General features: G+C 43.0%; 1 protein-coding gene across 2 annotated transcripts in view; it reads left to right on the forward strand.

Annotated features, from left to right (window-relative positions):
* WLS (Wnt ligand secretion mediator) overlaps positions 1-22,723 on the forward strand; it is a 101,447-nt gene that overhangs the window by 47,910 nt on the left and 30,814 nt on the right. For both annotated transcript variants that reach the window (XM_047870781.1, XM_047870782.1), the window contains exon 3: positions 20,978-21,102. In XM_047870781.1, the coding sequence (XP_047726737.1) occupies positions 20,978-21,102 (125 nt within the window). The remainder of the gene's footprint in view (positions 1-20,977; positions 21,103-22,723) is intronic.

A 22,723-nucleotide genomic window follows, 5' to 3' on the forward strand; every position in this document is an offset into this window, starting at 1 on the left:
ACCTACAATTGTCCTTCAGTGATAAGTATGGAAAGCAGAAGGCGGTTCAGCTTTGAAGTGGTGATAGTTTTAAAACAACAGGCTGGGGGCGCCTGGGTGGCTCAGTGGGACTTTGGCTCAGGTCCTGATCTCATGGTTTGTGAGTTCAAGCTCCGCATCAGGCTCTATGCTGTCAGCTCGGAACCTGGAGCCTGCTTTGGATTCTGTGTCTCCCTCTCTCTCTGTCCTCCCCCGCTCTCACTCTGTCTCCCTCTGTCTCAAAAATAAAGATTAAAGAAAAAAAATCAAAAAGAAAACCCAATACGCTGTAAGAGCTGGGGAGGGGAGTCCCATTCAAGGGAATCTAGAGACCTATAGATGCTTGGAAACAGGAATAATTGACCTTTCAGTGAAATACCAATGACAAATTCCTAGCAGACCTATCTGTCAAAAATCTGTGATTGAGTTGTTGCTAACTTTTTTCTGAACCTTTCAAAGCCTTGGAATTAACCTGTTTGTCAGGGCACAAACATGGTGCTTCTGTAGAGTTGTAAGGGACACAGGACTTCAGTTTTTGCCACATAGAGGAAATGGAGAGAGTATGAGTATACAAAAGGGTGTCCGAGAAAAGTCAGGTGAAACATCTGGTATCTGGATATATGGTTAATCACTGCAAAAAATGAATGCTTATCTGTGTGATGGGCTTAGATTTTCTGTGACACCAAATTCTGTTATTTGAAAACATCCTCTAAAGTGGGTGTATCTCATTCTTTTTAAAGTGTATTATCAGTCACTCAATTTATGTATGCATTTGTGAAAGACAGGTTTGGATTGGCTAAAATGGTGCCCACTTGTTAAAAGGAATTTCACTCTACTGATTACAACTGCAAGTCACATACTTAGCATAACCTCAGACTCTCCATGGGGCTTCTTTTGAGGAACCTGGGTGCAGAGATCAAAGAAACTTTTTTTTTTGACATGCATCTACCACGCTTTCAAATCTACAGGCTGTTGAAGTAGAAGCACCGAGATTCATTGGCAGAGAGCCTTAAGATAGATTGATCTGTGTCGAGTACTAAATCTAGAATTTTAAGGGGTTTGAAAATTCCTTACACTGAAGAAATAATGGTAAATGCTGTGTGTTAAGAAAAGCCAGCACATCTATTCTGTTCTTAGGTAATGAAGTCATTGTCTTGCCTTGAGCCACTGCGATCGAGTGTTAAGTTTTATTTGCTTGTTTCATTACTGTAAATGACTGCATGAAATGATGGAATTATTTCTGTAACTGACAAGTGATTTTTCTTCTCTCAAACTGAAAACATTTCTATAAAAACATATTTCTAGTCAAAAAAATAATTAGAATGATAATATTACCCAGTTTTCAAGTTCAATAGCTGAGAGTTCTGCTTCACTTTTTACAAAGTGACTGTGCACTTCCATTTGTACACCTGTTATGGAATGTTAGATAGACACCACACACAAAGACAATTAGAATAAAAGAACAATCTGTTGACTGTAAAAAACAGTCATGTTATCCAGAATGATTAGGGGTGAATTTATAGGAGGAAGAAAGTCTGTGAACTCATTCTTAGCCATTAGCAAGAATCTTGGTTCTTAAGTCTAGGTTTCCAGATGCCTTTTGGGAAGATTCCACAAAGAGAGCTTAATGGGGGAGAGGATTCCATATGCCATAGAACTACAACTGCTAATGATGGATGGAACCAGGCCATTGGTAAAATGGTATTCATGCGGCTGGAGTTCCGTGCTTTATCAGATAGTCTTTTTTAACAAAATATGTTGAAGCAACTACTGAGAAGAAATGTAATTCTACCCTCCCATTACTTTCAAAAAGAGACCGTATTTGAGTCATCACCATGTGACAGTCTCTGTTTTTAAGAAACATTTCTGATTGGATAATTTTTATTATAGGCTGGTGTCATCAATATTTTTTCAGTTACTTTTTATATTTCTTTACCTACCTTACTCAGAGTCAGTGTGAACAAAAATGACTTCAGATTTTCCCTCTGCCCTCTCCTCCCCAAAAAAGATAAACTGAAAAAGCTCAAAATACATCAAAAAGATCCAGGAGACTTAAATGTGGTGGGGCTTGAGGAGGTGGGTAAAAGATAGGGAGGTTGTCAATATTTGAGATGAGCTTATGTGACCAGTTGGCTTTCTTCATGTGGAGTTCTGTGCCCCCTTAAAACCAAGGCAAGAACCTAGAATTATCTAGTATGAATCAGCCTTACCTACTGACTTAGGATAGAAAGAAACTAAAATCACGGAAGAAGAATATATTTTGTTGATTAACCAGAACAGTAGAGATTAGGAACATCATGTTTGTTTGCTTTCATTTATGGATTATCTTTCCCTTTGAGGGACTCTCTTCAGCCACAACTTTGGAATTAACCATTGTGAACAGGTTTATATTGGCAGGAACATGGGAACCTGTGACTTTGTTTTATTCGGGTGCGATTATTGGTAAGCTCATTACTTGGATAGCATCACTATAAACTCTCTGGATCTCCATTATCTGGCTCAAAGGTTTTGTGTTATGTATATCCAAGAGAAGAAATACAGCCTAGAAACAGAATTGGGTTCCTGTAAAACCTTCCCATGATTTTTAAATTAATGTTTATAGTTTGGTATATCCAGTCCCTCCTATTTCCTTCCGGTTATCCATTGGCTTGCGGGTCAATTTAACATTGGAAAGTAGATTGTATCAGGTTAGTTTCTAGTCATAACAAAACATACTCATCTATGGTTTGAATAATTTATAGTAATTGTTATTAAACCTCAGCTGTGTGATTGCAGACTTTGAGCACTGCAAGGAATGTAAAATGCTGCTAGTCTAGTAATCTTCAACCAAGAAGCCTTATGGGTGGACTTCAAGGGCCAGGGAAGCCCCCTGGTATTCTGTGTAAAATTCCAGTCATATTTATTGTATCTATTTTTAGACTAAGAGGGTTTGTGGCTTTTGTCAAGTTTTCAAGTTGGGTACTTGTCCCAGAAATGTTAAAGGACTAATCTTTTAATTTACTGGACGAAGAAACCTTACACCCTGAGATACTTGCCCACTGTAGCATAGCTGGCTGAATACAAAGCAGGATCTCCTAGTTGTACATCAACCATGTAGGTAGGTGGATGGTACACAGCAACAAGTACACAACTTATACAGGTCAGTGAGCCTTCTACCAAACAGCACCCAAATATTCTTGGACAGAAGTTGCACTGGTCTTTCTAAGATGGTGCATTTTCTATTTTTCTCTCTTAGATCTCCCAATCTGTAGTTCAGCGAATGTAGTGCAGTCTAGAATCTGTTTATAGTACCACAGCTGCAGATCACCCACGTGTCTGATTTCCTGCTCTGAGTTTAGAATATAAACGAGGAGATTCTCTTTGCATCCATAACAAGTATATCCTGGTTACTAAAATAAATCCTGGTGACATCAGTGAAGAATGTGAATAGCAAAGCAGCTAGCAGCAACAGATTCCTTGATGGCACCCCCACTATGTATAAGGTGTTTGGGTTTTTTTTCTTTTTTTTTTTTTTAACCTCCTCTTCTGACTTTGGGTATTCTTGTCAGTATTTAAATGCCAGTCAGTCATCACATAGCTAATGTGAGGTTGTTTTCCCCAGAATCATACTTCAATTTTGGTTAACTTAAGAAAATATAAAGAAAAACGATTTTCTGGATTTGGTTTTCAAAACAAAAATAAGTTAGATGGGGGAAGGAAAATCCTCTGTTCAACAAAGCAGAATTCTACTTGCAAAAGTGCCAGGGACTCTACATTTGAAAAAAAAAAAAAATTCCCTTAATATCTACCTATTGTCTCCACACTGAGGCTAGATATGGTTCCAGTTCCTCTTTTGCTTTAGTAAATTAGTACTAATAGTGTTAGTTGGAGAGGTAGTAGTAATTCTTTAGAGCAAGAAGAGGTTCTGGTTTTTAAATTTTTCTGGTCGAGGTTATTTCCTAAAATAATTGTTCAAGGAGTCTGTCTTTCCTGCCTTACCTGTTATTCATATTATGGCCATAAGGGAAGTTCAGACGTAACCTAACAAAGAAGGTTATATCTTCTTTACAGGTAAGGTTTGGGGGAAGATTGAAAATATTGAAATTTTATATTTATTTTAATTTAAATATTTAAATTTAAATGTGTAAATATTCAAAATATTCAAATCCAGCATCTTAAAAAAAAAGTTGCTGCCACACAGTTGAAGTTGTCTCTTGAAGTATGGAGCAGCTTAACACTGGTAGTAATCAAGCAAAAGCTTGTTGGAGTGGAGAGAATCGTAATGGTGACCACAGTGATACTTTGCACTGGGTGGTGCTGATGGTTGTCTTTGTGGCCAGCCATTCTCTTTGGCTTCATACCATTTTCTTGCAGAACTAGCATATTTCCTGTCCCTCAGAGTGCGGGCTTCCACCACACCAGCTAAGTGGGCTGCTGGCCACACGACCAGCCCCCCAGCCGCAGCTGATTGGGTTAGGATGGGCCCTCGACCTAAGGAGAGCGATCAGATTCTCTCTTGTGCAACATTGGGATTCAGTATTTCTAGGCCGACCTTTACTGGCATCTAAATGAGAAGCCCTGAGGGCTCCCTGGGCAACCATCATTCACCACATGTATGGAGAAGCCACAGAGTGGGAAAACCAGGTGCAAAGAGACAAGTGGAGGTGAAGGTCTATGGGGTATAATTACAATCGACTACAAAAGATGACTTTATTCCTGGTTCTAGTCCCTCAGGTTTGGTAGTACTTTCTGCCCTCAAATTTCTTGAGATACCCTTGTGTCCATCCAGCTGATTTCTTTTCTTTTTTTTAATTTTTTAATGTTTATTTATTTTTGAGAGAGAGGTTGAGAGAGAGAGAGAGAGAGAGAGAGCTGGGGAGGGGCAGAGAGAGAGGGAAACACAGAATCCAAAGCAGGCTCCACACTCTGAGCTGTCAGCACTGAGCCCGATGCGGTGCTCGAACCCACAAACTGTGAGATCATGACCTGAGCCAAAGTCGGATGCTTAACTGACTGAGCCACCCAGGCTCCTTCCAGCTGATTTCTTTCTACCTAGTGCGGGTGAAATCCTGCTACCTGCAACCGAATCCTCTCTGATCAAGACAACTTTACTTTTATTTCATCTGATCATATCAACAGGTCCCTCTGGCAGAGTGAGGAAATTGACATATTCAGAGTCTTACAGCTGAGAAATAGAGGGGTTATAAGCAAAAATGATCTCTGGAGTCCAGTGCCTTGACCCCACCCCCAGTCTGTCTGTAGTGCTATGGAGCATCTCCCTGTTCTGAACAGGAAATTATACCAGATGACTCCTGAGGTCCTATCACTCCAGCTCTCTTTTGCTGCTAGTCCATGACTCACTTAAGATTCTTTTGCTTTATAAAAATCTTATGAGTATCCCTTCAGCATTATAAATAGGTGACTTCACAGACCCTCAAGTATGAACCATTTTTGAAGATGCCCCTCTGCTAGTGGGTGAGCTTAGTGTTGACATGAGTGAGTTTTCTAGTATTTTATTTTGTTATGTGTTTACCTTGCGTTCATTTCTAGTCCTTGGGTAGGCAGACAGGGTTGGTGTACTGGAAGTGTATTTTTAGTCTGACATTAAAAAATGTATCATAGACACCAACACAGGAAGCAGTTTTTAGGTGAGTCAGTGTATAAATAACCTCAAAGAGTTTTCATAAAAGGAAGCTCGATCTTTTAATTCAACAGTCCGGCTTCTGAGTCCCTCTTCCCAACTTCCTTCATTCATTGAGTGGTCATTTATTGGGCTTCTACTACGCGCTGGCATTTTTTGGACTTAGGATTTAAGATACAAAGATAAGTCCTTATCCTTTATACTCCAGTTTCAAAAAACCTCATGGCCCTTCTTTGTTACTTCTCTCTATCCTGCAAGACTGAATTTTGAAGGCAGGGACTGTATCTTGTTCATCTTTTTGTCTCCATACTTAGCATAGCCCCAGGCTGTGTAAATACTCAAGATGTACTCAAAATAACTAATTAGGAGCTCAGTCTAGTGCAGAGAGAAAGAAATTAAAAATTACACCAATGTGTTCAGTGCTAAGTGCCTAGAGTATTCCATAAACAAAGAAGGGGAAATGATTAACTTAACTGAGAAGGTAATTTTTTAACCAAGTCCTGAAGGGTGGAATCTTGAAGGAGATGTTGAAATTTGTGACTAATATATGATGGCAAAGAAACAGTCCAAGAGTAGCTGAATTTTGTTCTAGGAAACCAGAGTGTTTGGGCTAAATTCTTGACCTGACACTTATAAGTTTTGTGACACCTTTGATAAGTTAATGAACTTCCTTGTACTTCATTTTCTTCATCTATAAAATAGAGGTGTGTAATTGTAGTGCCACCCTTATAAGATTGTTTTAAGGATGAAACTAGCATAATACTTACGCAGCTTTTACATAGTAAGTGCTTGGTACATGGTCAATGCTCAGTAAAGTTGAGTTCTTATTATTCTTGGACTCAAGCAGAAAGGCATGTGAGTTCTGGAGAGAACGTAGAAGCCCAGAAAGGAAGATAGCAGGGCTGAGTGTGCAACACAAGGACCTGGGTGGTTGCTGGCAATAGGCCTTTCATTACTTCAGGACAGTGGTTCTTAACTTTGGATCAAGGACCTTGACCTTCAGAGAAAAATGTGCATAAGTCCTATTGAGACATCTTGTATTCATGTTTCAACTGAACCCCCAGAGGTTATCCATGAATCTTTAGGTAAGAGCTCCAACTTCATGATATTGGTGGACCCCATGAGTTTCAAATTACATGTTGATCAGTACTTAAGCAATTGGAGAACACCCTAAAATAGAAGATGTGGGAAATTTTCAGCATCCTTAGGAGAATATGCCCACAAGGCATGGTTTAATTACATTTGACTGTAAACATGTGTTAACATATAAATTAAAATGTTTTGGAATAGGATAATAATTTAAGATGAGAGTAGAAGTGTGTGGGACACAACCTCTCAAAGCTCTGCAGACTGAAACTATGGCAGTGACTTCTCCAGGGTCACCTCGTTAATAGGTGAGGAAGTCAGGGCCAAGATCCCTATTTTCCCACCATGAAATGCTGTGAAAGAACATGTATGTGAAGGACAGAGAGCCCATTTGTTAGCCTGGAGAAGAATTCATATTGGAGAGAAAAGATAAGCTCCTAAAAGACTGAGGGGGCAGTTAGTGAGTTGCATTGATGGCCAGGCAAAGAAATTTGGAGTTTGATCCTTAAGAAAAGGAATTTAAAATCACGTATCCAGTGCTGAAATAAAATGTGGAATTCAGGATTTGAGATTTGTAGCTTGTTCTTTGTATTATGCAGCAGCTGGAAATCGCATTTCTTTTTTTTTTTTTCCATTTGGACTTCTCACACGGTGGTATTCCCGACGGGAGGGCATCTGTGAACTTTTTAATGGGAGAAGTCGTAAAGCTGGGTTAGGGCTGCTCGCTCGAGGCTGGCTGCCTTCGGAGGCAGGTAAAATCTGACTCCCCTTTTGCTTTTCAGCTACAGACACAGCCATCGCTGCCACCACCAGCTGAGTGACTCGGAATCTAGGGGTTGCCAGTAATTGTGGGTTTAAGTCACAGAGGAAAAAGATAAGAGAAGAGCAAGGCTGGTTTTTCCACAATTAAATGTTGCCTCTCGGGCTTCTCTGACGGCAGGAATCCAAGAGGTCAGGAACCACCAGCCATATTATTTTTCTCCCTGGCTGCCTGCCTTCATTTGTATCCCCTCCTCATTCATGGGAACGAAGAAAAGGTGGGTTGGAAATAAAAAGCTTGTTCTAGCCTACTTTTTCCTTTACGAAACTTGTCAGAAACAAAGCTTTCCCGTGAAACAGACGGAATCCCTTCTGCTAGCTGGCTAGTCCTGCTGGCAGCAAAAAGATATTTTGGGGTGAGGGGAGACAAACACTGTTGAAATGTACTATTGTCCTTTTATAGTTATGATGGTTGTTTCTCGAGTACTGCCGTGTACTCTGGGATTTTTGTATTTGCTACTGTTTAACTCTTACATTCGTCAGACTGGAGTTTTTATCCCTTGTCACTCTAACGCCTTTACAAGTGGCCTGAGGGCAGGGATTGTTTTATTGTTCTTTGTTTTTGCCACAATGCCGCAAGTGCAGAATGCAGCTCAGCAGCTGGTGGTGTGTTAGATTTCTACATTCGTGAAATGTTAGAACTAGATGGACCTTAGTTTGATCCAACTTCGGTAATTAATGAAAGAATACGATGCATAAAATACTCAAATGGTGCAGCTATTAAGTGGCTTTACCTAGACCAAGAAACAGGGCTCCTAACTCAACTGATCTGTGACATAATGGCAAACAACTTGAGCTGTGGAGTCAGGCACACTTGAGTTCATAGTTTGCCTCTCTCCCGCTCTAGCAGTATGATCACAGGCCTCATTTTCCTCGTGTTGAGACAGCAGATAATCAATCATCTGTGTCAGGCTGGCATGTATGTGTCTGAAAATGTTTACACATCTGAATATGTCTGCATGGAGTAGTCACTCAAAAGTTGGAGCTTTTAAAAATCGTTGTTTTATTTCTTTTGAAAATACGATACCTTCTTGGGGCACCTGGGTGGCTCAGTCAGTTAAGCCTCTGACTTCAGCTGAGGTCATGATCTTGCACTCTGTGAGTTCGGGCCCCATGTCGGGCTCTGTGCTGACAGCTCAGAGCCTGGAGCTTGCTTCAGATTCTGTGTCTCCTTCTCTCTCTGCCCCTCTGCCTCTCATGCTCTGTCTCTGTCTCTGTCCCTCTCTCTCTCAAAAATAAATAAGCATTAAAAAATTAAAAATACAATACCTTCTTTATACAAAAACTCCCATTTCTATGGTCTCTTCAATATCAGAAAATATAGCCTAGTTCCTCTTGATGAGAACTTAGGAGAGAGAGCAGGTTAATACAGGGCTCTTAGGTGCATCCTGGAATGGACTAGAAATGAAAATTGTCACCCCCCCCCCCACAGGAAATAAGGGTCACCCCTCTGTGCAAAGGACTTTGGTGGTTTGTTCAGCAGTTAGTAAAGGAGTGCCTGCCTGCTGAGCAAAGAACCTAGAGGTTGGGGTAGTGAGGGAACAAGTCAGCAGGCCCGGCTTGCCTCAAGAGGTGATAGGAACATAAATGAGTATAAGTGATGTGATGAGAGGCAGGGAGGCCATGGGCTGCCCAGACTTTGTGTTGTAGAGGCAAAGGGGGTGCCAACAACACCTGAAGGGCAAGAGAAGTTATTTCAAAGGAGAGACTGAGGGAGATATCAGGAGGGAAAGAGAAGAAAAAGGAGCATGTTCCTGCAGGTGTCTTATATTGAGGGAGGGGCAGTGGAGGTCTTCTGGGGCTCAACCAAGGGTGGTTTTGATTTTGCTTCCTTCTTTCTCTTTCTCTCTCCCTGTCACGGACACATCACCTTCTCTCCCCCCCCCCCCCCCCCTTTGTGCTGTAAGGAGTCTGTCCATCTTCTGGAAGGCTGGGTGGCAGGCAGCCCAATATCGTCTCATTGCTGTTTGGAGCCTGAGTCTGGGGAAGGCCCTTGCTGATTGATCAAGGGTAGGCCCTCATCTGCAAATAGAGCCCCAAATCCTGAATTCCCCACACAAATCCTCTGTGTGAAGAACACTGGCCTGAATCCAGCAATAACACAGCTGTTGAAACAGCTTAGTCACCAGGGCAATGGAGGCAGTGCGGCAGGGGAATGCTGGGGTACAGTGCTCCGACATTTAGCTGGCTGGGAGCCCCCCTGAGAGCCGGTGCTGCAGAGAATCTGCTTCCCGCCCACAGGCATTCCCTTGTTTCTTTGAAGCGAAACCATAATCCCCTCCCTGGGGAGGCCAGAATGAGGAGAGAAACTAAAACATTTTAGGACCCAGAAGAGGAAAAGAAAGGGTCACTCCTTTTAGACACCTGGTTTTTCCCTCTTAACGATCCTTGTGAATTTCTTGGATAACTTTTTTTTCTCTGCCCCAGGCTAGGCACTATGATTTAGATGTGGTGGTAGGAGTGGGGAATGTGTTCATTTATCTTATCCAGAAAATGTAGTGACTTACTCAGCTTGTGGGTGTCCAGGTGATGCATGGAGAAGTTAAGAGGGCAACTCTTGGCCCTTCTGCCTGATCTTGCTTGGATTCCTGTAGCAGCTTTGTCTGCCAGAGCTCTTGTCTGAAGGACTCTAGGCAGATCTGGGCAAAATACTTAGCTGATTTCATCAGGATTTGGGGAGGACTAATAAACTGCCACCAAGTGACCCCATTCCTCTTCCAGCTCTTTGAAGAGCTGACCTTTGTGTTTTCTCTTTATCCTGGACTACTTCTGCCCTGTTTGTTTTGGAAGTTGTTAAGTTAAATTAGCTATCCCTTTCCTTTCCTGGTTACTGTATGAGAATGCAGCTGTCAGTCTGTGAACTCTGCCATCTATTTTTAGATTCAGTGTGAATGAAGCTCTCTTCTCTAATTGCTTTCGGAGAGAAGGGGTGGGGGCAGAGAGAAGGGGTGGGGGCAAGAGGAAGAGGCAGGTAGATTTCTGTAACCATCAAATCAGCTATTCTAAATGCTGTGTACGTTGACAGTGTCCTGGGGAGAAAGCAAAGAAGCCCACTGTGTGTTTTGCTCCCTTGGCTGTCAAGTTTGTTTTCTCTCCGCATTTATGTTGATTATGGTCAAATGGGAAAGAGCTATTGCCATGTTTGCTTTCCAGTGTTTTAACACTTGCCAGCTTGAATGGTTCTGATTTCTCAAGCATTCTTAGGCAAAGATCGGTTCATTGTTGAATTCAGATTACTTGGAAAACAGGGATGGTTCTTCTGGTGATAGTTTCTACGAGATTAGGTAATCTTAAGTATGCTGGGAGCTGTGTCAGTGCAGTGGGCCTGAGTTTTCTCTAGATCTCTCTATGCTAATGTCCCCACCCTCTCACACAGCTGCGGGGCCTCTTTGCGTAAACGTCTTTCTAAACAAAATGCTACAGCATTCAGAGCAAGCTTCTTCCCTTTGTCATCAGACCCTTCCTGCTTGCCCGCCTTGCCCATTCTCTCCACTCCCATTCTCTGCCATATTGAATTAGTTGATTTCTCAATTTCTCTGACTTCATGATACTGTTTATGCTTCCATGGCTTTTTATTCATGCAGTTCCCTCTGCCTGTAAATCTTTCTCTTCATTACCTAATGAACTCTTACTCATCCTGTAAGTTACAGTTAAACATCACCTCTTATGGATGAGGTGATCCGGAAGATTATGTATTCTGTGCTATATTCTTTGACCCCCTAGCCAGCACTCTTGACATCTTTGTACTGACGGTATACTTTATATTCTAATGTAGTACTAACCACATGTGATTATACTTATTTGTGTTTATGCCTGGCTTCCCTACGCTACTGTAAACAATTAAGAGCAAACTTCACATTTTATGTCCTTTTTTTTTTTAAATTTTTTTTTCAACGTTTATTTATTTTTGGGACAGAGAGAGACAGAGCATGAACGGGGGAGGGGCAGAGAGAGAGGGAGACACAGAATCGGAAACAGGCTCCAGGCTCTGAGCCATCAGCCCAGAGCCCGACGCAGGGCTCGAACTCATGGACCGCAAGATCGTGACCTGGCTGAAGTCGGACGCTTAACCGACTGCGCCACCCAGGCGCCCCTGTCCTTTTTTTTTTTTTATCCCCCACTATTGTGCATGGAAACTAGCAGGTGCTTAAAAATATTTGGTGGAAGGAAAAAATGAATTGGATGGAATGGTCTACCTAGCATTAGGGGTTTCAGAGGTATATTGATTCCCTCTTGGCAGCACCAGGTATTATGGGTTCTCAGTTCCTCATGAACTTCCTTTCCAACTTGGCAAAGGAGGCTTGAGTAGATTACCAAAGACATGACATGTCTTTGGTCGAGTGTCGTACCTCAGTGAGTGCTGTACAGGTTTTCTTCTCTGGAATCTCTTGCAAGTAATCCCACCTATTCCCTTATCCCTACACACTTGGGATATAGACCTCAAAGGCCAACCCTTTTATTGCTTTGCTAATCGTTAAACTCAGAGAAATTCTTTGGTTTCTAGCCCCTGAGGTTACATCTTGTTTCCTCCTTTGCCCCCACTAGCCCTCTCAGGCAGAATATTTATGCAGCTCCATATTATAATTTAGACAGACATGGGGAGGAGACACTACCTCCCTCAGGATGACTTTCCTTAAAAGCTCTCCTTTCACCCTGGGGAACAGGTACATTGTTCTTCAGTAGGACCATTGGGCCAACTTTCAGGAATCTTTCTGAGGGGTGTGTGTGTGTGTGTGTATGTGTACATGTATGCATATGTGTGGGAGTAGGAAAAGGGCAGCGGGCCCTGGGGAAAGAATGAATGCCACCCAAACAGAGCAAACTATAGACCACACATGTGGGGTATAGAAATGGTGGAGTAACAGAAGAAATTTTGGGTCATAGAAGTATTTGGAGAAAGAAGGGTGGTGTTAATTTGGCAGATACTTAATGAATGTCTATTCTGTAAAGACCTGGGTGATAAGAGTGGTGAAAGAGACTGAGGCAGTCCCTGGCTTTCAGGAACTTCTCCGTCTTCGTGGGAGGTGGGTAGGGAGAGAAATGGTCAGGTAGTCGGACTGTAGGAGGCTAAGTGTTACAGTGACGGATGCACAGGGTGCGAGGGCCACTTCATCAAGTTTTAGTGAGTGAGGGAAGGCAGGATTAAGTCTATCAAATTTTAGAAGACGAACAGGAGTCTGGCATGAGTGGGGATGCAGAGTGCTATCCTCAGCTCAGAATAAAAGGAACCTTTTTCTAATTCATCCGCTCAGAGGCGACACCTTTTTAAAATTTGGGGTGCTGGCAGGGACCTTGAGTACAGCCAGTGTAGTTAACCTTGAATAGCAGCTAGCATTTACTGAGTGTTCGCTGTATGCCAGGGCCATGCTCAGCAATTCATGCGCATTATCTCATTTAATCGTCCCAACTGTAAGAGATGGGCATTACCGCTGTCCTCATCTGTAGATAGAAGAGTTGGGTGACTTGCCCACCATTGCACAGGCACAAGTGGTCTAGGTGGGCTATAATTCCAGGCTGTCACCCATATTCCAAGGCTGGAGGCGGAGTGGCAGGCTACACTCAAGGTGACCTGCCACCTGGGTGACAGGAGTAGGGAAGAACTCCTACAATATGAACGTAGAATACCAACCAGGGCCCAGAAATTAGCCTTTTATGCCATTCAGGGAGTTCCAGATCTTATTTTATTTATTTTATTTTTAGTTTTAAATGTTTATTTATTTGAGAGAGAGAGGACTCACAAGCAGGGGAGGGACGGAGAAAGGGAGACAGGGGATCCAAAGCAGGCTGTGCACTGTCAGCAGAGAGCCTGATGTGGGACTCGAACTCACAAACCATGAAATCATGACCTGAACTGAAGTCAGACACTTAACTGACTGAGCCACCAGGGTGCCCCAAGGAGTTTCAACTTGTAAACATTTTAAGGAGGACCATGTAAAGGCATTGAAAGTATTTCAGAAGTCATCTCCCTGGCTGTAGTGTGGAGAACAGACAGGAATGGGGCATGTGGTTGAGTTATTTAGGCCCGAGAGCGTGGTGGCCTTGAGCAAGAGGAGTGACTGTGAGGAGAGAGAGGGGAATAAATCTGCAAGACTTGATGAGCAGATTGTGTACCAGCTTTGGTTGTTTGGCTTTCTGAACCGTGGAAGTAGAGACCTCCAGTGGGAAGTGAGCCTGCAGGTTTGAAACTCCGGAGGGAAATCTGAACTTGAGAGGGGCTGGTGACACACCTCTCAGGGCAAGTGAAGTGAGTGAGAAGAGAGCCCCTCTACAACCTGGCGAACACCGATGGATGTAGTTTTACTATATCCCGTGGTACTTCAGACTCATTCGTTTATGAAACAGTTATATCCCCAGCTCCTTTTCCAAATGTATAGCCTTTAAGCAGTACAGTAGGGATAAGTGGATGTTTTCTGAGTTGTCACTTTGCAAAAGGCCCAATGGGAGGAACGTTTCCCCCATTGCATATTTCAGACTGCTTACTTCAACTAGGAGACGGTGCTTCACATTACAGCAAGGGATCATTTTGACAATGCTTAGCAAAATGTCTTCTTACACGCGGAAAATATTTCTCCAGAATGCAAATGCTTGACGTGATGGAGAAAAACGACAGAGGTAATGTGAACTAAACTGTTAGGCTGGTTTGCGAAATAATTGTACTCATTCATTTTTATAACTGTGCACACCCAGGCCTGTAGGGCATCTTAAGAAAACAGCCAGGGCCAAATTTATAATTAGCTGAATCCATTTTTGCCTGGCTTAACCATGGATGTAGGACAGGGTTGGTTTTGTTATTTCCTTAATTGAAAGCGTCAAGAAAATACAAGCCAGGTCAGAGAGTTTTTGATTGGGGAAGGAACGCTGGCATAAATAACCCCAGATTATATGTCTGCTGGAGGCTGGGAGGAGGCTGGTCTGTGCGGCCTCCTTCTGAGGTTACCCAAACAAGCCCTGGTGACTGGCGGCTCTCCTATGGAATGTGGGAGTGCATGTGAGCATTTTGAAATTTCTTTAATTTCTTCCCAGGGCAAAGGCCCAGGAAAACCAAGGTTTCTCAGGGAACCTAAAAGCTTCTGACAACCATAACATAATTCTTTATTTCCTCTTAATGTAACTTGCCCTCCCCTTTCTCCCCTTTATTTCCCGGTAACTGGTCAACCCAACCATCCTAAACCAGGGTGGAAGGGGAACTAGTATTTTTAAGTACTTGTGTACCAAATGGTCCTGTCAACAGCCTAGGGAAGTGGGTCCCATGATTTCTATTTTGCATGTGCAAACTGAGACTCATTCAAGGTCACTCATCCAGAAAGACGTAAAGATAGAATTCCGAAACAGATCTCTTTGGCCCACAGGCTCTACTATCTTGACTGGAAAATGCCCATTTCAAGAAGTCTAAATGAGAAGCATCCTGATCACTTCCTCAATGAATCTTCATCTTTTATTGCTTCACCCCACCGGGATCCATTCTTAACGTTAAACAGCTGCCCTAGATATTCTGCGGTGCTCAGATTCTTCCTGTTTGTCTCCCCAACCATTTCTTGCTTTATGCAAAGGACTTGCTCTCCTCTCTGGCTTTCTTCTTGTCTTTGGAAAACTGATTGGCAAATGCTTTTCTCATGAAGGGCAGGGCAGGGCAGTTTAACTGAGAAGGTAACATGATTCCTAAGGATATGATTGGTCAATGCTTCCCAATATGGAAAGGCATAGATCTTTCCACCTGCAGTAATACTCTACAGTCTGAGTCTGCACCTACAGAACCATGGAGTGCAGATTTCCTCATGTCAGAGCACCACCCCCGTAACAGGATGAAAATAGTAAATGTGAAGAACCACAGTGCCTTTCCACACCTCCTTTCCCAGTATTCCAAATGAATTTTCCACCCAACTAAAATGTGTCTCCAAAGCCATTTGAGAAATGTGAAGCTTGGACAGCCCACAGAATAGCAAAGCTGCTGGTTTGGTATAGGTGTGGAAAACCATGGGTTTCAAATCTACAAATGCCCTATATTGATACCTTACCACTTTTCCCCATGGAACAGGTATAACCAGTGTCCTCGTTTTATAGGGATCGTTCTCCAGGTGCCAGGGGTAGCCTTGGCCTTCCTGCCATTCTCCCAGGGAGTTCAAATTGGATTCTTCACTTTCATTATCTCTGGGGGTGTTGGGGGAAGGGGGGCAGTATTGCCCACGCAGTATCCCGGGAGTCATGAAACCGGTGTTTTATTACATGCAACATAGTCATTAAAGCTGAACTTTATTTCTGAGTCCATTGGAGGCAGAAGAGAAAATGATTCAGGGGGCTGACTTCACAGCTTTGCTGGGTTTCTCTGGCCAGTGCTTTCCTGTTTCTGAGTTCTGTGTTCCAGGTTTGGACAGGGGCTCATAGTGGGAAGTTCGATGTTCCTGAGACCTGGTAATGATGTTGAATTAAAGGTAGGTATTAGATTTTCAGTTCCCTAATAAAATGATAAAAACAGTAACTAATCCTTCATGCTTTCTGCAGTGTTCTAAGTATTTTTTTTTCCCACGTGGTAACTAACTTAATGGTCACAAAATCCTAAGAGACAAGTCCTGTTCCAGCAGGGTTAGAAGCCTGAGCATATGTGCCAGGGGGTGATATCACAAAGTCCAGTAAGGGAAGGTCAGAGGGTCACTTGAACCTGCCATTCTCCCTGTGGTTTCTGTTTTGTAAGTACACTATGAAAGACAGCCAAAAGGTATAGGACTGCAGTTCATGAAACTCTAGAAGCTTGATTCTGATGTTTCTAGAAGTGGGGCTTTTGGAGTCTTGACTTCTCTAGCTCAGGAATGATGACACCTGTCTCAGACAGCACAGGAAGTAAGTGATTGTGAGGATGAGGTGAAACACGTGATACAGTTTGTGAACAGTAATAGAAAGTTTTAGAAAGAACTTCACTTGATGGTGGAACAGAAAGAAAAGAATGGTGGTGTGAAGGCAGTATGAAAAGTGTCACCTCCACAGTATCACCCAGATCACCTGTTATTTCATTAGCTGAACTGCACAGAGTTTCATTTTGTTGTAGCTTAGTTTTTGTTTTTAGTGAATTAATTACAGACATTTAAAAATGGAGAGATGTTTCATAACAATTTGCATTTCTGCTTTGTCTTGAAAAAAGCAGAAGTTCTGGTGAGACCGACCTGTACTGCTTCATGATGGCTGTGGTCTGGAGCTACAAGCAGCCGCCTCCAACAGATGGGCTTAGTGCCACATCCAGACCCACCCTGTCCCTGATCTCCCATGTGGTTAGGGGCAGAGTACAACATGAACTTAGCTGGCCCCAGGCTTCCAGCTCCATCATGTCACGTCACATCACGTTCTTAGGGCATGTCACACTTCCCCAGTCAGGTTTCTGAAATGGTGCTGTGTAGCTCAAATGAGAGAATTCCAGACACACTGCAAGCCATGCTCATGGCCTCCAAAGCACTACATATTTCTCTCCTGTAGAAAGCTGCAAAGGCTTTGGTTAGTGTTGAGTAGCCCGTGTTACCGCAGTGTGCTTGATTCAGGTGTCAAGTTTCATTTTGTTTGTTTTTAAAGTAAGCTCTACACTCAACTTGGGGCTTGAACTCTGGACCCTGAGATCAAGAGTTACACCGTCTGCCAACTGAGCCAGCCGTGTGCCCCCTGTTAGGTTTCTTTTGAAGTCTGCTGTTTTCTACCAACAAAGGTAGTTGAGGGTAGTGGGGTTTCGGGGTGACCCAGACCCAGGTTTAAGTCCCAACTCTGTCATTTACTAGCCATGTATTCTTGGGAAATTTCTAACCTCTTACGCACAGGGTGGATGGCAGGCGTCAAGGAGAGGGTGTCTGCTTAGAGCCTGTGTTTTTGCTGAAGACTTACTTATTCATCTTTTGTGACTAGTTTGATGGTCTACTTTTAATACCAAGTAGTCTTCTCTAAGCAATGTAAAAAAAAGATAATTGTGTTTTAAGGCAATTTGAAAATGGTTGTCTCCCTCCCATTACCAACAACAGTATGATTTCAGGCAAATTACTTAATACCTGAGGACCTCAGCTAATTCACTAATCAAAAGGAAATATCTGTGCCCCACTTCATAGAGTTTGTTGGGAACATTAAATGATATCATTTAAATGAAAGCGCGGAAGTCATATGGGCTTAAATACAGAGTAATCAGACATGAAAGCAGTGTTTAAAATTTGTTTGCTTTTAACAGCGTACTTTAAAACAGTTTTTCCTTTAGGGATTCCCAACAGATGGGAATAACTCTTAAAGCTGAGAGAAGGCCAGGAGGTGAGTCTGTCTGGCCTTCCCTCTCCCTGAGGCACCTGTTCTGATGAAGCTCACCCCTAACATTTGGGCCCAAGGCAAGAGTGCCTAAGAAAGCATAGCTGTCATATGTCTAAATACCTAAAAGTGATAAATCAGGCCAACAAATTGTTAAGCCAAGTTAAGTTCTACTATCTGATTATAACATTTGCCTTCATAATGCACTGGAAAGCCAGGTTTGAATTTCGGATTCTTCCACTTCTTGGAATTCTGTGCCAAAATGGGACTGACCAAGGAGTTGTGGGCCCCTAAATGCCTTTTCTTTCCACCCCTGGCTCCATCCCCTACAGAAAAGGAGCTTTGAGTGTTATGTGTGTGGACGCCCCAACCTCCTTGCTCCATCTCTGACTGTATCCTACAAAGAGTAGCTTCTGACCACTCTTGAGCCCAGGGGGTGCGCAAGTGGTTGTATAGTTCCCCTTAGGAGACCAGATCTGGGGAAGACCCCCCCACCAAGGCCATGGAGATAGGCTCAGAGCTATCAGGGTAGGGTATGCTGGGGTCCTGAGTTCTTGGAGCATATTCTAATTTTTTTTAACTTTTTAAATTTATTATTGAGAGACAGAGCATGAGTATGAGAGGGGCAGAGAGAGGGAGAGACATAGAATCTGAAGCAGGCTCCAGGCTCTGAGCCATCAGCACAAAGCCCAATGCGGGGCTCGAACCCATGGAGCATGAGATCATGACCTGAGCTGAAGTCGGCTGTTTAACCGACTGAGCCACCCAGGAGCCCCAAGCATATTCTAAAAGTAGGGGTAAGGGGTTTAGGCCCTCAGTGGGCATGTCCCTTTCACTTGAGGGTTTCTCTTCCTGTGAGAAAGGGAATAGTTAGAAGAGGGCCAGACAGTAGGGCCCTTTAAAATTTGGATCTCAAATTAAGGGCCCTTCCTGTCAATATCTAAGGCCAGTGCTACTCTGAACCCTGGGGCTCCAAGAAGCCCAGTGTGTGGACTGATATCTTCTTTTACAGCTTTTCACACTTATACTCTTGAGTCCTGTGGTTCTGGAAGTGTTCTTTCAACACAACATAGCTGAAAGTCCCAATTGCTAATGCCAGTTTTAGAAATGAAAAGGATGTAGGGGCGCCTGGGTGGCCCAGTTGGCTAAGCGTCCAACTCTTGATTTCAGCTCAGGTCATGATCTCACAGTTCGTGGGTTCAAGCCCTGCATCAGGCTCTGCATTGTCAGTGTAGAGCCTACTTAGGATTCTGTCTCCCTCCCTCTCTGCCCCTCCTCCACTTGCTCGTGCTCTTTTTCAAAGTAAATAAATAAACTTTAGGAAAAAAAAAAAAAGAAATGAAAAGGATGAAAAAGCTTCGTGTCTAATATGAGAGCTCTGGCCAGTTCATTCTGTTGACCACTGAGGCTGTCAAGCAAGGAGCAGCTGTGGCCAGCTTGAGCCCCAACCAAGAGGACATACAAACTCTGTAAGCATTTTTTCTGTCAAGCTGGGTATCGCACAGTTTCTTATGTAGAGACTTGTACTTCCCTGTTTTCAGCCCTGAGTCTCTGCACTGCCTGGTGTCTCCAAGTCCAGAGTTTCTCCTCAAACTGCGCAGAGACAGGCAGATATAGAAGACCTGGAGATCCAATGATTTTGTGTACAAACTTTGAGCCGGTTACCCTGTTGTCGGCACCATGCCTCACCTGTCTTCTGCAACACTGGTGTTTTCAAATTTTGAGTTCCTTGGGGGTCTACTGGACATGATGGCTCACTTTCCCACAGTAGCCCTTCTGTTGCAGTTTAGGCTGTGCCCCTCTCTCTGGCTGTCAGGAAGCCCTATTTCATGTATCTTTCATTTTTTTTAAAGTTGCTGCAATCCCTGATCTGCTCATGTCATTACCACTTTTTCCCCTTGTGATTTAATATCCTTTGAATTCCTTTACTGTTTGTTCTGTGGCATTTCAGGAGGGAGAGGAGGAAAATAGGAATGGCCAATTCACCATGTTTGAGGATTTAAATAGTACTAAGAAAGTAGCAGGGCACTGGTGTTCATTGAGGGTTTCATCTACATCCAGATGGCCTCAGATCCCTCCTTTCTTGCATTCTTTCTTTCTCTTTCTGGATTTCAGAGAACTTGGGGTTCACATTGTCAGATTGGCTTCAGGTCACACTGGGCCAGTGGATGGAAAGCCCTAATTTTCCAAACAGCAGTTATCATCTGTTTCTAGAGCCTAGAATTGAACCCCATCTCATAACGCCAGTGAAAGCTGGTTCTCCAATCATTTTGGAAATGTGATCTGTGTGGTTTTTGTTTTTCCCAATTAAGACTCTCCTGTTCTTGAACTTGTTCGGCACAGTTTAAGACAGACATAACGGATAGATGCAATTTTTATTCATCTCGTCTCCTTAGTGAGTTCTGTGGTGAGTTAAACCCATTTATGGTTCTTACTGATATGGAAGTACATGTGAATATTCATTTGCACAATGATGTGCTTATTATTATATTCTTATCTGTGCATATATAAGTCTTTAATTTTGGAAAAATCCTTCATCTTTTACGTTAACTTTCCTCTCCATTTGCAGAAGGGGTTTTGAGTTTTTAAGAAATAAAAGATCCCATTTTTGAGAACTTCTTTGGGAGTAATTTTAAGAAAGACGCCTTGAGACTAGAGTGTGTTACAAAGGCAGCACAGAGCGTACTTAAATCATGTCTCTGAGCGGTGGTTATTTTTATCAGATAGGAGAGAAAACACAGGCAGATGAAGTATGGTTTTCAGGTACCTAAGGCACTTCTGTGGAAGAAGGACCTCATGTTCCATGTAACTCCTCTGGGCAGGCCTAGGACCTGTGTTGCAAGTCTCAGGAAGATAAGTGCTGATCATGAGTCACAATCTGACCACTTGAGCTGCTTCGGAGAGAGTTAGACCCCTGTCTCTGGAGGAGTTTACATGAAAGCTGTTTGACTCTTTGGCAGAGAGGTTAAGGAAGGGACCGAGCATCCAACTTCAACATTCACCCTATGACTTTTAAGTTTCAGATTTGGAGACTTGGATCTGGAGTTTGAGAGAAATGAATATATATTGTTTTGTCTTCGTTTCCATGGCAGAGCCTATGAGAATTTTTGAACTGTTTCCAAAATACCTTCCCAGATGCCATTTCTGAATTGTGCATCCTTTCTCTTGCAGGAGAAAATGCAGAAGTTTCCATGGATGTTTCCCTGGCTTACCGTGATGATATGTTTGCTGAATGGACTGAAATGGCCCATGAGAGAGTGCCCCGGAAACTCAAATGTACCTTCACATCCCCCAAGGTAGGATGCCTTGGTGTCTTAAGTTGATAGGGTTTTTATTTGGGTTCCAGGTATGTGGGAAGATTTACTTTACAGCTCACAGGTATGTTCCTTAGTATGAATGACCCACAAAGGCTAGTCGTCATCCTTTGTCTTAGTAGAGAAAAGGGCAATGCGGTGATTGTATGTCCCTGTTCAGGAAGAAGGAACAGAAGAAAGAATGTCTGTTTGAAGTGATGTGGTTGTTTCTCTGAAATTGCTCCATACAAATAAACCCTTGGTTCTTAAGCACTGAGAGTGTCTGAAGAATGTTGCTAAGTTATTTTGAGGTGTGAGAATCTGTTCATATTGGATCAATGCTTGTGTCTGCTTCTCTGATTCTTAGGCATTCCTTTGTTGCCAGAGTTAATGTGCAGGTACAAAGACTAAAAATCCCAGTGAATACCACATACAAAAAGAGGCCCTGAGGGAGGAAACCTAATTTCATTTGAGACCTGGGTCCTCTAACCCATTTTTAAGGCTCTCCCTTCTCTGGTTCATCCAGGAGGACTCTTCCAACCGCCCATAGGAGGGAGGTTACTCTCCTGCATTGAAAATAAGGAGACATTTTGTTTTGGGCAAAGGCCTTTAATTTTATGATTCCTCATAAATGAAAATGCAAAGATTGACTCAGTGACCCTCAAAGGATAGTAGGATTTGATGGTATAAGGACCAGGTCACAGTTAGCCAGGGGCCCTTTTCATTGCCAAGTGCTGTCCTCACACACACCTTCCCAGGTTCTGACTCCCCTGCCCGTACTGACTAAAGTTTCTGTGAAGATGAAATGGAGCCATGGTTATTGTCACTCATGGTTACATTCCTTAAGGGTATTGACATGGAACACCATCAGCTAGGTGACCTCTGATGTCCCTTCAGGTACAGAAATTGTCTCATTTTTTCTGTGTGAAGTGCATAAGAGACCCAACAGCACTGAAACACATTCTTGATTATGTCATCTGGCATCTTCAGATCAGTTGCTTTTAAAGGACTTGGGCAGCTTTGTAATACCTGCTTCATCGATCAGTTTAGTACTTCTTCTCTCCTAGCATTGGCCTTTCCTGGCCTCACTTTTGGCTATCGCTGCAAAGATGGGGTGTCCTGTGGAATGAATGGTAGGAATGGTAAGTTGAAGCTTCTGGGTATCATGCCCCAGCTGTCCACCCTACACTGAAGAGGAGTAAGATGGGGAAGGTCAGGTTCATAGTATTACCATTTAGTTAAAAGTGTGGATTTGGAACAAAACACACTTGGCTTCAGTTCCAGGCTGTATCACTTACTGACTGCATGGCCTTAGGCAAACGTACTTAATCTGTCCAAGCTTAATTTTCTCATCTGCAAAGTGGGATAATAATAGCTGCTTTGGGTTTCTTTATAAGGATTAAATGAGATGGTGGACACAAGCAGGGTGACCTTATTATTTCATATCCTCTCTGGGATATGTTTGGGAATGAAAGAGGAGGTTTCACCAGGTGGGCCACCAGGACTGTTGTGGACAACCCACACACCCTATATATAGGGGAACCTGGTATTTATGAACTCTCCCTTCCCCAGGTTCCCTAGACCAGAACTACAGAAAGTGTGGTCTGAGGACCAGCAACACCAG

This window comes from Prionailurus viverrinus, chromosome C1, assembly GCF_022837055.1.
Source record: "Prionailurus viverrinus isolate Anna chromosome C1, UM_Priviv_1.0, whole genome shotgun sequence".
NCBI lineage: Eukaryota > Metazoa > Chordata > Mammalia > Carnivora > Felidae > Prionailurus > Prionailurus viverrinus.